This window comes from Podarcis tiliguerta (genome assembly GCF_965153285.1).
Source record: "Podarcis tiliguerta genome assembly, chromosome: 8".
NCBI lineage: Eukaryota > Metazoa > Chordata > Lepidosauria > Squamata > Lacertidae > Podarcis > Podarcis tiliguerta.
In genome coordinates this window covers 18140369-18152991 of record NC_139541.1, presented here as the reverse complement: position 1 = coordinate 18152991, position 12623 = coordinate 18140369, and the positions used below count along the sequence as shown (strand labels likewise).

Below are 12623 nucleotides of genomic sequence, written 5' to 3'. Positions count from 1 at the left end.
ACCGCACGACACAGGCTGGCAGGCACAACCTGCCGAACTCCTGACCCTGTTCACAAATGACCTCTCCGTGTCCTCTCCTGGTGCCCTCTGAGCTGCCCTGCACATCTGCCACTTTTATTTATCATCCACCGCAACGATAATCCGCCAGCTTCACTCATGCCAGATTGAGAAGAGACCCATCATGTGCATAGCCGTAATTTGCTTGCGTGCCGGTTGCTGGGGAAACGGCGCCCAATAATCCCAATTAAGGGTGTGCCGTGCCAACAAGGAGGGCAGGTGGTGGGATCTGGGCACTTTGGTCCGCCTCAACAGCACATCTGTGCTGAAAGGAGAACGGCATCGAACATCTGGTCTGGGAACCTCTTTCCAAAAGCAGCCAGCCAAATGCTTCTTGAAATAATAATAATAATAATAATAATAATAGTAATTTTATTATTTGTACCCCACTCATCTGACTGGGTTGTCCCAGTCACTCTGGGAGGCTTTCAACCAAGGTCATATAAGACTGGAGAAGCTGGTGCCCGCCCCAGATGTTCCTAGACTCCAATTCCCATCATCCCTGGCCCACTGGGCCATGCAGGCTTGGGCTGATGGGAACTGGGGTCCAGCAACACCTGGAGGGCCAAAGGTTGCCCCCCTGTGTTGTAATCAATCTTAAGAAAAGCCATAGCAGCTACTCATGCAGAGACATAGCAGGGAACCTCCTTTTCTGGCTGGCGAAGCCAGGAACCTTTGATCCATGAATGGGGAAACTGTGGCCCACATAGAGGTTGGTGTTCTCCAGCTCCCATCACCCCTGACTGTTGGCAGTGAGGTGCTGAGCACCAGAGCCCATTCCTCCTGCCCCCATGTGACGTGTAAATTGCTGCTTGAAGATTGTGAGCTTAGTCCACATTCACACCACTAACTTAAAGCACTATGCTACCACTTTAAACAATCATGGTTTTCCCCAAAGAATCCTGAGAACTGTAGTCTGTTAAGGGTGCTGAGAGTCATGTAAAGGTAAAGGTAAAGGGACCCCTGACCATTAGGTCCAGTCGTGGCCAACTCTGGGGTTGCGGTGCTCATCTTGCTTTATTGACCAAGGGAGCCGGCGTACAGCTTCCGGGTCATGTGGCCAGCATAACTAAGCCGCTTCTGGCAAACCAGAGCAGCGCACGGAAACGCTGTTTACCTATTTATCTACTTGCACTTTGACATGCTTTTGAACTGCTAGGTGGGCAGGAGCAGGGACCGAACAACGGGAGCTCACCCCATAATGGGGATTCGAAACGCCAACCTTCTGATCGGCAAGTCCTAGGTTCTGTGGTTTAACCCACAGCGCCACCCGCGTCCCTTGAGAGTCATGAGGAGGCCCCTATTTCCCTTGCAGAGCAACAATTCCCAGAACGGGATTGACCGTTAAACCATCTGGGAACTGTAGTTCTTGGAGTGGGCTGGGATGGGGGTTCTCTCCACACCACTCAGCATCCTTAACAGACTGCAGCTCCCAGAATTCTCGGGGGAAGCCATAAATGTTTGAAGTGATACCGGAGTGCTTTAAATGTATGGTGTAAATGTGGCCGGAGGGAAGGGGCCGTTCTGTAAACCCCTCCTAGAGATATTTCCATCACTCTGAAATCGTTCTATCAAAGGCTGTTAACTAGGCTAGCTGAAACAGCCAGATGTGGTGCATTCACTATTAGATTCTAATGGATGATTGAATATTGCTTTATTTGACATAGGTTGTTTCTTTTAAAGTGATTATTACTTTTTATATTGGATCAGATTGCTACTGTTAATTTCTGCTGTTTTATAATGTTTTTATATGTGTTGGAAGAGGAGCTGGGGCAACCCAGAGAGAAGGGTTGGGTATAAACAAAAAAATATGATAATGATGATTATGATTTGGGGACCCTTTGTTCCTCCGAATGTTGCTGAACTACAACTCCCATCATCCATCATTCCATCAACCAGAGCCAGGGCTTTTTCGGCTGTGGCCCCGATCTGGTGGAACGCTCTGTCACAAGAGACTAGGGCCCTGCAGGACTTGACATCTTTCCGCAGGGCCTGCAAGACAGAGCTGTTCCATCAGGCCTTTGGCCAAGGCACAGTCTGACCCCCTCCTTTGGTGATCCTCATAGATCTCTGGCCCAGTGGTTGTCAATTGATTTTGAATTGATTTTAGAATATCGATTTTAGAATGCTGTGTTACTTTGATTGCTGTTAGCCGCTCTGAGCCTGATTTTGGCTGCGGAGGGCTGGGTATAAATAATTTTTATATTATTATTATTATTATTATTATTATTACTATTATTATCCCGGGCCATTGGGCCATACTCACTGGGGCTGATGGGGAATGTAGTTCAGCAGCATCTGGGGGGTTAAAGTTTCCCCACAGCTGGACTGGAATGGTGGATGAGAACCTGCGAGACCAGGGTTCAAATCCCCACTCAGCCATAAAGTTCATTGTGTGGCCTTAGGGGCACCAGTAAAAGTATTTTTAACCTACCTAACAGGGTTGAAGAAGAAGAATTTGGATTTGATATCTCGCTTTATCACCACCCGAAGGAGTCTCAAAGCGGCTAATGTTCTCCTTTCCCTTCCTCCCCCACAACAAACACTCTGTGAGGTGAGAGGGCCTTAGAGACTTCAGAGAAGTGTGACTAGCCCAAGGTCACCCAGCAGCTGCATGTGGAGGAGCGGGGAAGCGAACCCGGTTCCCCAGATTACGAGTCTATCGCTCTTAACCACTACAACACAGCAGAGGCATGAGAGCCAGGTTTGCCACCGACAGCTCACCGGAGGAAAGAAGGGGCGTAACAAATAAGCATGACTACATAATAACGGTGCTGCATCCAATGTTAGCCCTACTCAGAGTCAACCCACTGAAGTTAACAGACAGAACTAACGTAGGCCCCTTCGTTTCATTGGGGTCTTACTTGTCCTAGGCGATCAGGGGGCGAACGGTGATCTGCAAATGTTTATCACAAAGTCCTCCATCCCACCCTTTTGAGTCAGCTGCCGGCAGAGGCCCAAAAGAGAATACCACTGTCTAGATCAGCCATGCAGGGGGAGCGATTTGGGAAAGAGAGGAATTATATATCTCTTACGAGTCGCCAAGAACCCTTTCCAAGTCATGTAGGATTTCCAGATGCTTCCCTCTCGCGTCCACCTCTCGTGGTTTGTTTCCCCCCCTCGTTCCCTCCCTCTCTCCCTTTGGAGAAACAAAGACTCAAGCTGTCCCGGGCGCCTGTCCCGTAACACTCCCTTTGCTGTTTCCTCATGCATGGGAAGAAATTCTTGGACCCGGAGCGCACGTTCGAGGGCCAAGAAAAAGACAATTTGCATAGAAAAAGATTTCGCCCTGGGCAGCCTTCGTTGCAGAGGAGGAGAAGCAGAGAGAAGAACAGAAGGACTGGTTTGGGAGAGGGAGGGAGAAGGTCCTGAACATCGCAGAACATGCAAAACAGAGGGATGGAAACAAATCACATTTCCCCAGGACAGACACACCGTTTCCCTTCCCTGGGTGAAGTCACAAACAGAGAGAGAATTTTGCCTCTGGAGTAGCCTCGAAACTTCACATCTCCAGTAGCAAGCCGGGAATGAACATTCCTCCCCTCAATAAAACCACCAACAGTCATCCTTTCCTGTAATGAAATACCATGAGGGGAGGCTGGTCTGCTGAGACAGATGGGGCACTGCCCCAACAACCTCAGCCAGCCCCTGTCTGCCTGCCTTCTTACTCACAGCGGTTCCTGTTGGCTTCTCCTCCGTCTCAGCTTTTGCCCTAGGAGAACTCAGTAGGGAGGAGGTGGATGGGGACAAACTTAGAAGAAGTTGGCTCTGTCTGTCATTGGCTCTGGCGCCACCTACTGTTCAGCTCCCTGCCTTCTGCCCCAATGGGCATGGAGATGCTGAAACACTGTTAGAAATTAGCCAGGCGCCAGGCGTGTTTTGCTACTGACACAAGTCCAATTGCGACCAACATCTCCATCTGGCTAGCCCCTCCAGCTTTCTTAAGCTGGAAAGCAGAACAGCTTATGTACTGCATTTATATCCCACCTTTTTCTCCACTCCTCAGTAAATCCCTACTATAACAACCCTATGAGGTAGGTTAAGAGGCTGTGACTGGCCCAAGGTCACCCAGTGAGCTTCATGACTGAGTAGGGAGGGATTTGAATCCTGGTCTCCCATGTCCTTTTCCAGACCACACTGGTTTGCTACACTGCTTCTGCTACGGGGCAACTATATAAATTAAGTACAGTGGTGCCCCGCAAGACGAATGCCTCGCAAGATGGAAAACCCGCTAGACGAAAGGGTTTTCCGTTTTTCAATGCGCTTCGCAGGACGAATTTCTCTATGGGCTTGCTTCGCAAGACAAAAATGTCTTGCGATTCTTGCGATTTTTTTCCGCTCCCCACCCCCTTTTTCTAAGGCACTAAGCTGCTAATAGCCTTTTAGCAGCTAATCCGCTAATCCCTTAAACCTTTAATAGCCGCTAAACCGCTAATAGCGCTAATCCGCTAATAGGGTTGCTTCGCAAGATGAAAAAAACGCTAGACGAAGAGACTCGCGGAACGGATTCTTTTCGTCTTGCGAGGCACCACTGTACGTAAATAAATATTGGGAAAGGGAAATGTCACTTCGAAAACAATCTGAAATATGTTAATTGAAGCTGGAATTCATTCTGTTCTGTCCTGTTTTAATGTGTTTGAGATTTTCTCTTTAAAATATAAAACAGTATAGAAATAATAATAATAATAATAATAATAATAATAATAATTTCATGGGTGGGATGGCACCTAGAATTTGTACAGGAAGAACATCAGAAGAGACCTAGTGTCTAGTCCAGCATCCTTTTCTCAGTGTGGCCAAATATGTACACAGAGAAAGAGAGAGAGAGAAAGATATACACACACACTAATTTGTCTTGAGGCAAGACTTGGCTTTTATCTGTTTTGCTTCTTTTTATTTTTTCATGTTATTTGTTCTGGAAAATGCAACATCTGTACTGCTTTGGAACTTTGATTATGCCCTTTCCTGTCTGCCTGCAGTTTTGATGTTGTAATTAATGAAAACCTTTATTTATGAGAAATCCACTAATTCGCCTCGATACAGAGATGAATCTGAGCACATTTTCAGGTACTTTGGCAGGAGACTCTTTTGCCTCTCACGTGAAAACGCCCTGCAACACCTCGGGCCAAAACTGAAGCTGAAACAGATGGAGGGAGCTGTGTACCTCTGAGCTGTGCACCGCCCGCCTTCTCCCTTACGTCCCCAACGTCTGGCTCCAGAAGGGTGGGTGACTACAGCGGGAGTGAGTCAACTCCGCTTGGAAAAAGAATAATCCAGCATTCCAACAGGCATGCAGATTCCCAGCATGTTCCATTTGGGAGACCTGCCACAGATGGGCTCAAAAGCAAGTCTTAACTGAAGACCAAGTCCAAACTGAAATCTCCAGGGGTACTCAACTCCCTAGAAAATCCAGCTTGTCCTTTCCATAGAACGGCTTCACCCTGCTGGCCCGATTCGACACTTAACAAAACCCTATGTTTGAATTGTCCTCACCCCTGATGCTATGGAGCACAACGAAGACTTATCTTGGAGGCTTTGGGGGCAGGGGTCGCCAATGTGGTGCATGTGGGTGCAATGGTGCCCCTGAGGTCTTTCCCTGGTGCCCACAAAGCTTCTGAGCAACCCCACCCACCCTTGGCCACAAGGTGCTGAGGGTAGTTACCTTTTTCTCCCTTGAAAGTGCGTAGAGTTGTAGGAGGAAGTTGGAAGAATGGCGCTCTTTCCCACTTCCTCCTTCAGCTCTATGGGTTTTGTCAAGGCTCAGCCTGCTTCTACCGGATGTGACTTTTACCCAGATCCCTTGGAAAAGTGAATTGTGTATGCGCACAAACACATGCTATCTCCAGTTCCAAGATGGGGAGAGAAGAGCTGGTTAATGGTACTCACTCTAAAGTCCCAATCTACTAAGGTGGCTGACAGATTCCCCCACCCATAGAAAGGCAGCCTATCAGGTGGAAGGCCAGATGGGAATCCTGACACTGGTTTTGTAAGTGAAGGGAATTTTTGCTGCATGGAGGATTGTTCACGAGTGAAACAAAAAATTACCGTATTTTTCGCCCTATAGGACGCACCATCCCATAAGGCGCACCTAGTTTTTGGGGGGGCAAATAAAGGGAAAAAATTATTTCCCCCCCCAGGCGCGGGGTTGGGGAAGCTCGAGCTTCCCTCGACCCCAGCCCCCAAACAGGCAGCTCTCTGCAAGCCGTGGGAGCCCAGCGCTGGCTCCCGCTGCTTGCGGAGAGGTCCGCGAAGCCTGGACGCGCTGAGCTCAGCGCGCGCAGGCTTCAGCACGCAGGCAGCTCTCCGCCAGCAGCGGGAGCGCTCCCGCTGCTTGCGGAGAGGTCCGCGAAGCCTGCATTCGCCCCATAGGACGCACACACATTTCCCCTTCATTTTTGGAGGGGAAAAAGCGCGTCCTATAGGGCGAAAAATACGGTATCTGCGCCTACAAAAACTGGGTGTTGGCAGAAGGGGTCCCAGTCTAGCCTTCACCCCAATATTTGTGCTTTCTACATGCAACAAACTGTTGTACTGTTAGTTCCATTCTAAGACAGCCGAGACAGAAACAGGTTAACCACCTCAATAAAAAACTTGGTCAGAGAGCTCATGATTATGACAAATCCCTATATTCATATGTCGATCTACACAGACACCTACAGTTTCTGCAATTTGGCAGCCTTATGGGAAATCTTAAATAGGCAAATATAATTTCCAAACACAGATTGTCTTCAGTTCAATCCCTTCGTCTTTTGCAGTAACATAACTGGTCAGACCTGGCTTGCTCTTGTGCAATCCCAGTTCAACATCACTAAGGAGGTGGAAGCAGCATCTGAAAACATTCTGATTGGCTGCCTAGAACACTTACATCGGAGTCGAAGCACCTCTTGTCATTGGTCCACTGAACAACCCACTGCCCTTCAGAGAACAGCTTTCATTGGTCTTAGGATTTCCATAAAATTCCAGGCATCTCTTCCGGCCCTTTGGCTCCTGGAAGCCCCCCAACCAGGAGAGCAAAGATATCATGCCTCTCCCTATAGCCCGTCCCAACCCAATTTGAAAACCTTAGCTGTGGTACGTACCTCCAAGTGATTCTGCACTCCAAGCACCGCCTGGTCAGGACGAACCTCCTTCACGCCACTGCAGCAAAGGAAAAAACATAATTACCTCAAGCAGAAGAAAGTGGAGGGCGACTGTGATCCACAGGCATTGACCATCGCCCTAACTTTTATTGTGCTGAATCAAATCAAGTAGGGCAGCTAAGGGAAAGCTTTATCCCAGTAGATGCACTAAACTACAAATCCCATCATCCCCGGTCATCAGCCATGCTTTCTGGGATCAATGGGAGTTGCTGTTCAGCAACATCTGGAGGGCCAAAGGTTCACTGGCCCTTGAGAATTTCTCTATCACCCTTCCTGATTCACAGTTCAATCTCTTTGCTACTATGCCAAACCAAGGCACAGAAATGTGGGAACCGGAGGTTCCCACAACCAATCTGGAGAGCAAATTAGAATAATAATAATAATAATAATAATAATAATCCCCTTTAAAAAAAGAAAAAGAACTTGCACAAGGAACCCGCATGTTGAGTGAAATAATTGCCCTATTAATAACAAAAGAACCTAACAAGGTTAAAGACGAAGGAAAATATTTTAGCAGCAGGTGCAAAAGCAAGAGCTATCAGTACATTAGCAACAGATGTCATTTGCAATCTTAATTCTCATTATTCCTCTTCTCTTCGCTCTCCCTTTTCCCCGCCACCAATTTCCCATTGTCTTACCTAATGTGTCATCTAACTGAAAGGTAGAAATGGAAAATCTCAGCTGTCGGCATGGATCCCAACGTAGAACAATGGTTTTAACTCCCCAGCCTCATGAGAAAGCTCCCCTATTCCCAAAGAGACTTGGGCTGCACATGCACCTTGCATTTAAAGAACAAGACTTCCCCCAAAGAATCATGGGAATAGTTTGTTCAGGGTTCTGGGAATTTTAACTCCAGGATTCCTTGGGGGGTGGGCGCTATATGCTTTAGATGTATGGTGTGGACACAGCCTCAATCAACTTCGGTTCCATTTTCCCGTCACAAATGCACAGAAGAGAATTAGGTAATATAAGGTACCTAAAATAGTTAATATGTCACCTAAAATATGCTGTGTAGCCATGTATAAATTCTCATCCTCTTAGACAGTTAACAGTGGGCTGCACCAGGTACTGGGCTAGATTAGCAGAAAGTCTGAGCCCACTCTGTCATGAAGCTCACTGGGCAACCTTGGGCCAGCCACAGCCTCTTAACCTCCCTCACAGGGTCATTGTAGGGATAAACAGAGGAGGGGGTGAACCATATACAGTGGTACCTCGGGTTAAGTACTTAATTCATTCCGGAGGTCCGTACTTAACCTGAAACTGTTCTTAACCTGAAGCACCACTTTAGCTAATGGGGCCTCCTGCTGCCGCCGCGCTGCTGGAGCATGATTTCTGTTCTCATCCTGAAGCAAAGTTCTTAACCTGAAGCACTATTTCTGGGTTAGCGGAGTCTGTAACCTGAAGCGTATGTAACCAGTCGCCACCTGGAATCCAGAGATCTCCACGTAGTCACAACTGGACCTGCACTAGTATCAAAACACACCTGCTGCTTGACTAAATTTTAGCACTGTTGTCTACACTGACCACCAGCAAATCTCCAGGCTTGGAGGCTGAGGAGAAATCTCCTCAGACTTGGAGCCTTTTCCAGTCCTACCTGGAGATGCTGGGAGGACTCGGTCATTCTGTGCGCAAAGCAGAAGTTTTACCACTGAGCAACAGCCCTTCCTCTAATAGGAGCACAGGAAGTTTCTGTATGCCATACCAAGCCACTTGGTCCATCTAGCTCAGTATTGTCTGCACTGACTGGCAGAGGCTCTCCCGAGTTTCACGCAGAGAGCATTTGAGAATGCTTCTAAACATACCGTACTCACCAGTACTTGGTCCCAAGGTATTGAAAGAACAGCAGATACCGAGTTTTGGGAGAAACCATGTTGGTTTTTCAAAAGCCGCCGTGAAATTTCAGCTATGAATCATGAATATGATGCTCTGAACAATTAACATTGCCATTATTAATAACTTCTGGCAAATTTAACAGCTGCCTGAGTCTGGAAGTGGAAAGCTCTTGTTGCAATATTTAAAAAACAAACAAACACCTGTTACCCCTCCTCTTTTAAAAATGCTAATTAAGGGGATCAACTGGCACCGCCGACCGGTCTCAGCAGCGTCCTGCCTGATGCAGCATGGCTTTCAGCTGCGTTTGAAAGTTTAGGTGCCTGGTAATAAAAGCCCCATCTTGGAGTGTCTTCCCAATTGCCTTTTCTTAAACTAATTACAGTGAGAGATTTTTTTAATAGAGTCCCAACGCGTTTCTTATTTTGCGATATTATTTTTTTCTCTCCGCCTTTTGGGGAGAAACAAAACTTCTTCCCCGTTTGAGAGAGGGCTTGATTCGCCCCACTCCACAGGCAGCTTCTTAGGCAGCTCAAATTGGTGCCATTGAAGAGATAGGGCGCTTTCACGAGGGCCTAGAGCTATCCGTGTCTCGGCTTGATTGCGATTTTTTCGGCCACAAATGGACACACCGCCAGCTGGGTAGGAGGAGCCGAGAATCCGCGGTGATTCTCTTTAGGGATAGGAGGGAATTTCCCAACTGTGAACAAAAACGTCCAATCTCCTTTGTGATTAAAAATAATGTATTATTATTGTCGAGAAAGATGGTGAATGTGTGTGTGCTGTTGTTGTTTAAATGCAGCGTTGCTTCCAACCCACCAGCCCCTTTTAAGGCTTAAAGGCTTCCTTCAAAAAACTGACTTTTCCCCTTTGATTTTTTTTTTTTTTTTTTTGCAATTGACTTTGTTGCACTGATCTCTCCCAAGTCCAAAACACCTGAGAGCAGACTTGACGAGATCTCTCATCAGCGCAAGGTGGTACAACTCAAAAGTTAAGGCATCTTGGATTCAAGACCTCTGAGTGTATGCAGAATACGGTACCTTCCCCACATTTTAAGGGCCCAAGGGCGGATTGCCCCTGCTCATGTACAGAGGTTGCTTCCTCTTTTGAATTACCATATGTCTAGAGCAGTCTTTCCCAAACTTGGGTCTTCAGATGTTGTGCTGCATCTTCCATCATCCATGGACACCCCCAAAGCAGGAGAATCCCAGACCCAGAGATTTCAGGGCCCAAATCTGAGACCCAGGGTGATGTCACAGGGGTGGGTCTGGGAGACAGCGATTAATTGGGACAGGGGAATAGAGGAGGGCAGACCATCCCACAGACTATCTACACTATAATTTGCTGCCAGCTCCTGTTGGGCTGAAACCTGGGCTGAATATATGCACTCTCGCCCACCTGTGGGTTCAAGTCCTCCACCTGCATTCTTGTACAGTGGTACCTCGGATTACATACACTTCAGGTTACATACGCTTCAGGTTACAGACTCCGCTAACCCAGAAATAGTACCTCGGGTTAAGAACTTTGCTTCAGGATGAGAACAGAAATCGTGCTCTGGCAGCGCGGCGGCAGCGGGAGGCCCCATTAGCTAAAGTGGTGCTTCAGGTTAAGAACAGTTTCAGGTTAAGAACGGACCTCCAGAACGAATTAAGTACTTAACCCGAGGTAGCACTGTAAGTCGCTTTGAGATTTCAGAATGTGTGGAAGGCACACTGAAATCTAAGAAACAAGAATGGCTGAATTCGATTTGCAGCGGTTGAGGAACAGGGCATAAATTATGCAAAAATAGCAAATAGTCAGAATGGATCAGAATCTATCCTGAATATTTTGTGTTTTGCATAATTTATGCCGGGGGAGTGCAACATTGTATAATTTATGCAGTGCAGAATTGAGAATCTGAATTTCTGCATGCAGAGTACGCACAAGGGTATTGCTTAGAGAATCAAGGATGAACCTGTGGTTCAAATCCACACTCCGTCATGAAGTTCACTGAAGTATCATGGGCTATTCAGTGTCATGTTGTAACCTACTTTACAGGGTCCTGTTGTTGTAAGCAAAGTCACTTGGATAATGCAAAGAGAGTCCAGAAGGAAAAGAAACCCTGATAACACTATACTGAAGAAACTGAACATAAACAGTGTATAATTCAGGCGAAATTAACAGAGAGGTTTTTGCCTTTCGCACTACAGGCTTTGCACATAGCAGGGAGGCATAGAACCAACTATACAGAGGGAAATCTCCAGAACTATGTAGCCAGTCGGCACACATGCAACCTCACTAGAGATCACGCCACTCTGCCTGATTGCTAAGCAGTGCCTCCCCACCTGTTTTCCCTCTTGGCTGGTTGACTTTAACGTAACAGAATCAACCCTTAAATTACAAACTGAATGATCCTTGCTGTTGCACTTCCAACAGTTGTGAGGTTAAAATGAGATGAGGGGGGATAATGGATGTGTTGTCCCTCCAGCAGGATAAAAACTGTGGCAAATAAATAAAAACAAAAAGTTCTGGTATCAATCTACTCAAGATGCGCTCAGATTAATACACCAGTGGAATAAATCTAATTTCCTGGCAACATTGGGGTCTGATTTCCACAAGGCCTGTGCTTCTTTCAAGAAGAAAAGCCTATTCGTCCCCAAAGGTTCCAATATATCAGCATTTTAAACAGATGTGCTTGATGCAACCTGCCAGAGGACTTATGCAATCGGTTCTGTTTGTGTGTGTCGCTCAGTGCACAGAAAATGTTCCCACAGCTTCTGCTGACGATGTGCAGGAGGATCAGGATTAAACCAGCACATCCAGCACTTTTTATTACTTTTCAGCCACCCCAGATTAATTTAATCTGATCTGTGTGTGAGCCGCTCCATTCACAGAGTCCAGGGACGGGCGCGCCCTCTGTGTCCCTTCTGGGCTGCTGAAGTGCTGGGGGGCTTAGGAAGCTCCTGGTTTAGAGCATGATGACATCTGCCTTCTGCCATGTAGAGCCCTGATGGCCTCGATAGAAGGCATGTCTCACCGGGATGCCCCAAAAGCTTCCCTCTCTGAGTGCGGAACAGCAGGGCAACAAACCAAACACAGACAAAATCATTTCAGAGATTGCAGCAACCACTGCCCACCCTTTCAAGCGTATCTTTGGCATCCTAATGACTAGAAACGTGCTCTTTAAAAAGAAACGAAGGAAGGAAACTGGGCTACATACCATTAAGAGAGACCACATTGCTTCTCTGTGGAGTGTCTCCTGATTGTGAGGAATTGAGCCCAGAGCAATGACTCCTGCAACTGGGATCCTACTCCACCTTTCGCTGGGAGCAAGGCAATTGCACACCCGTGGCAGAGACTTGGCAGCATTTGCCCAGCGCCAGTGGAGATTGATTTGAAAAAGCCAAACCTACATATAATAATAATAATAATAATAATAATAAATAATAATATCAGGATCCTCAAATGAAGGGTGGTATAGAATTTAATTGATAATAATAATAATAATATAATAATAATATAGTCAACCCTATAGAGACACAACAAACCGCCTCCTCCAAGGATAGGCCTTCCCAAGTCAAACCAATGGTCCATCTATTTCAGTGGCTCCCAGCCTTT

The 12623-nt window shown here is 46.9% G+C and overlaps 1 protein-coding gene across 2 annotated transcripts in view; it reads right to left on the bottom strand.

Annotated features, from left to right (window-relative positions):
- PUSL1 (pseudouridine synthase like 1) overlaps positions 1-9330 on the bottom strand; it is a 66118-nt gene extending 56788 nt beyond the window's left edge. For both annotated transcript variants that reach the window (XM_083454277.1, XM_083454276.1), the window contains exons 1-2: positions 9008-9330; positions 7137-7194 (exon numbers count right to left, since the gene is read on the bottom strand). In XM_083454277.1, coding sequence (XP_083310403.1) covers positions 7137-7194; positions 9008-9066 — 117 coding nt within the window. In that variant the 5' untranslated portion in view covers positions 9067-9330. The remainder of the gene's footprint in view (positions 1-7136; positions 7195-9007) is intronic.
- Between the last annotated feature and the right edge of the window lie 3293 nt (positions 9331-12623).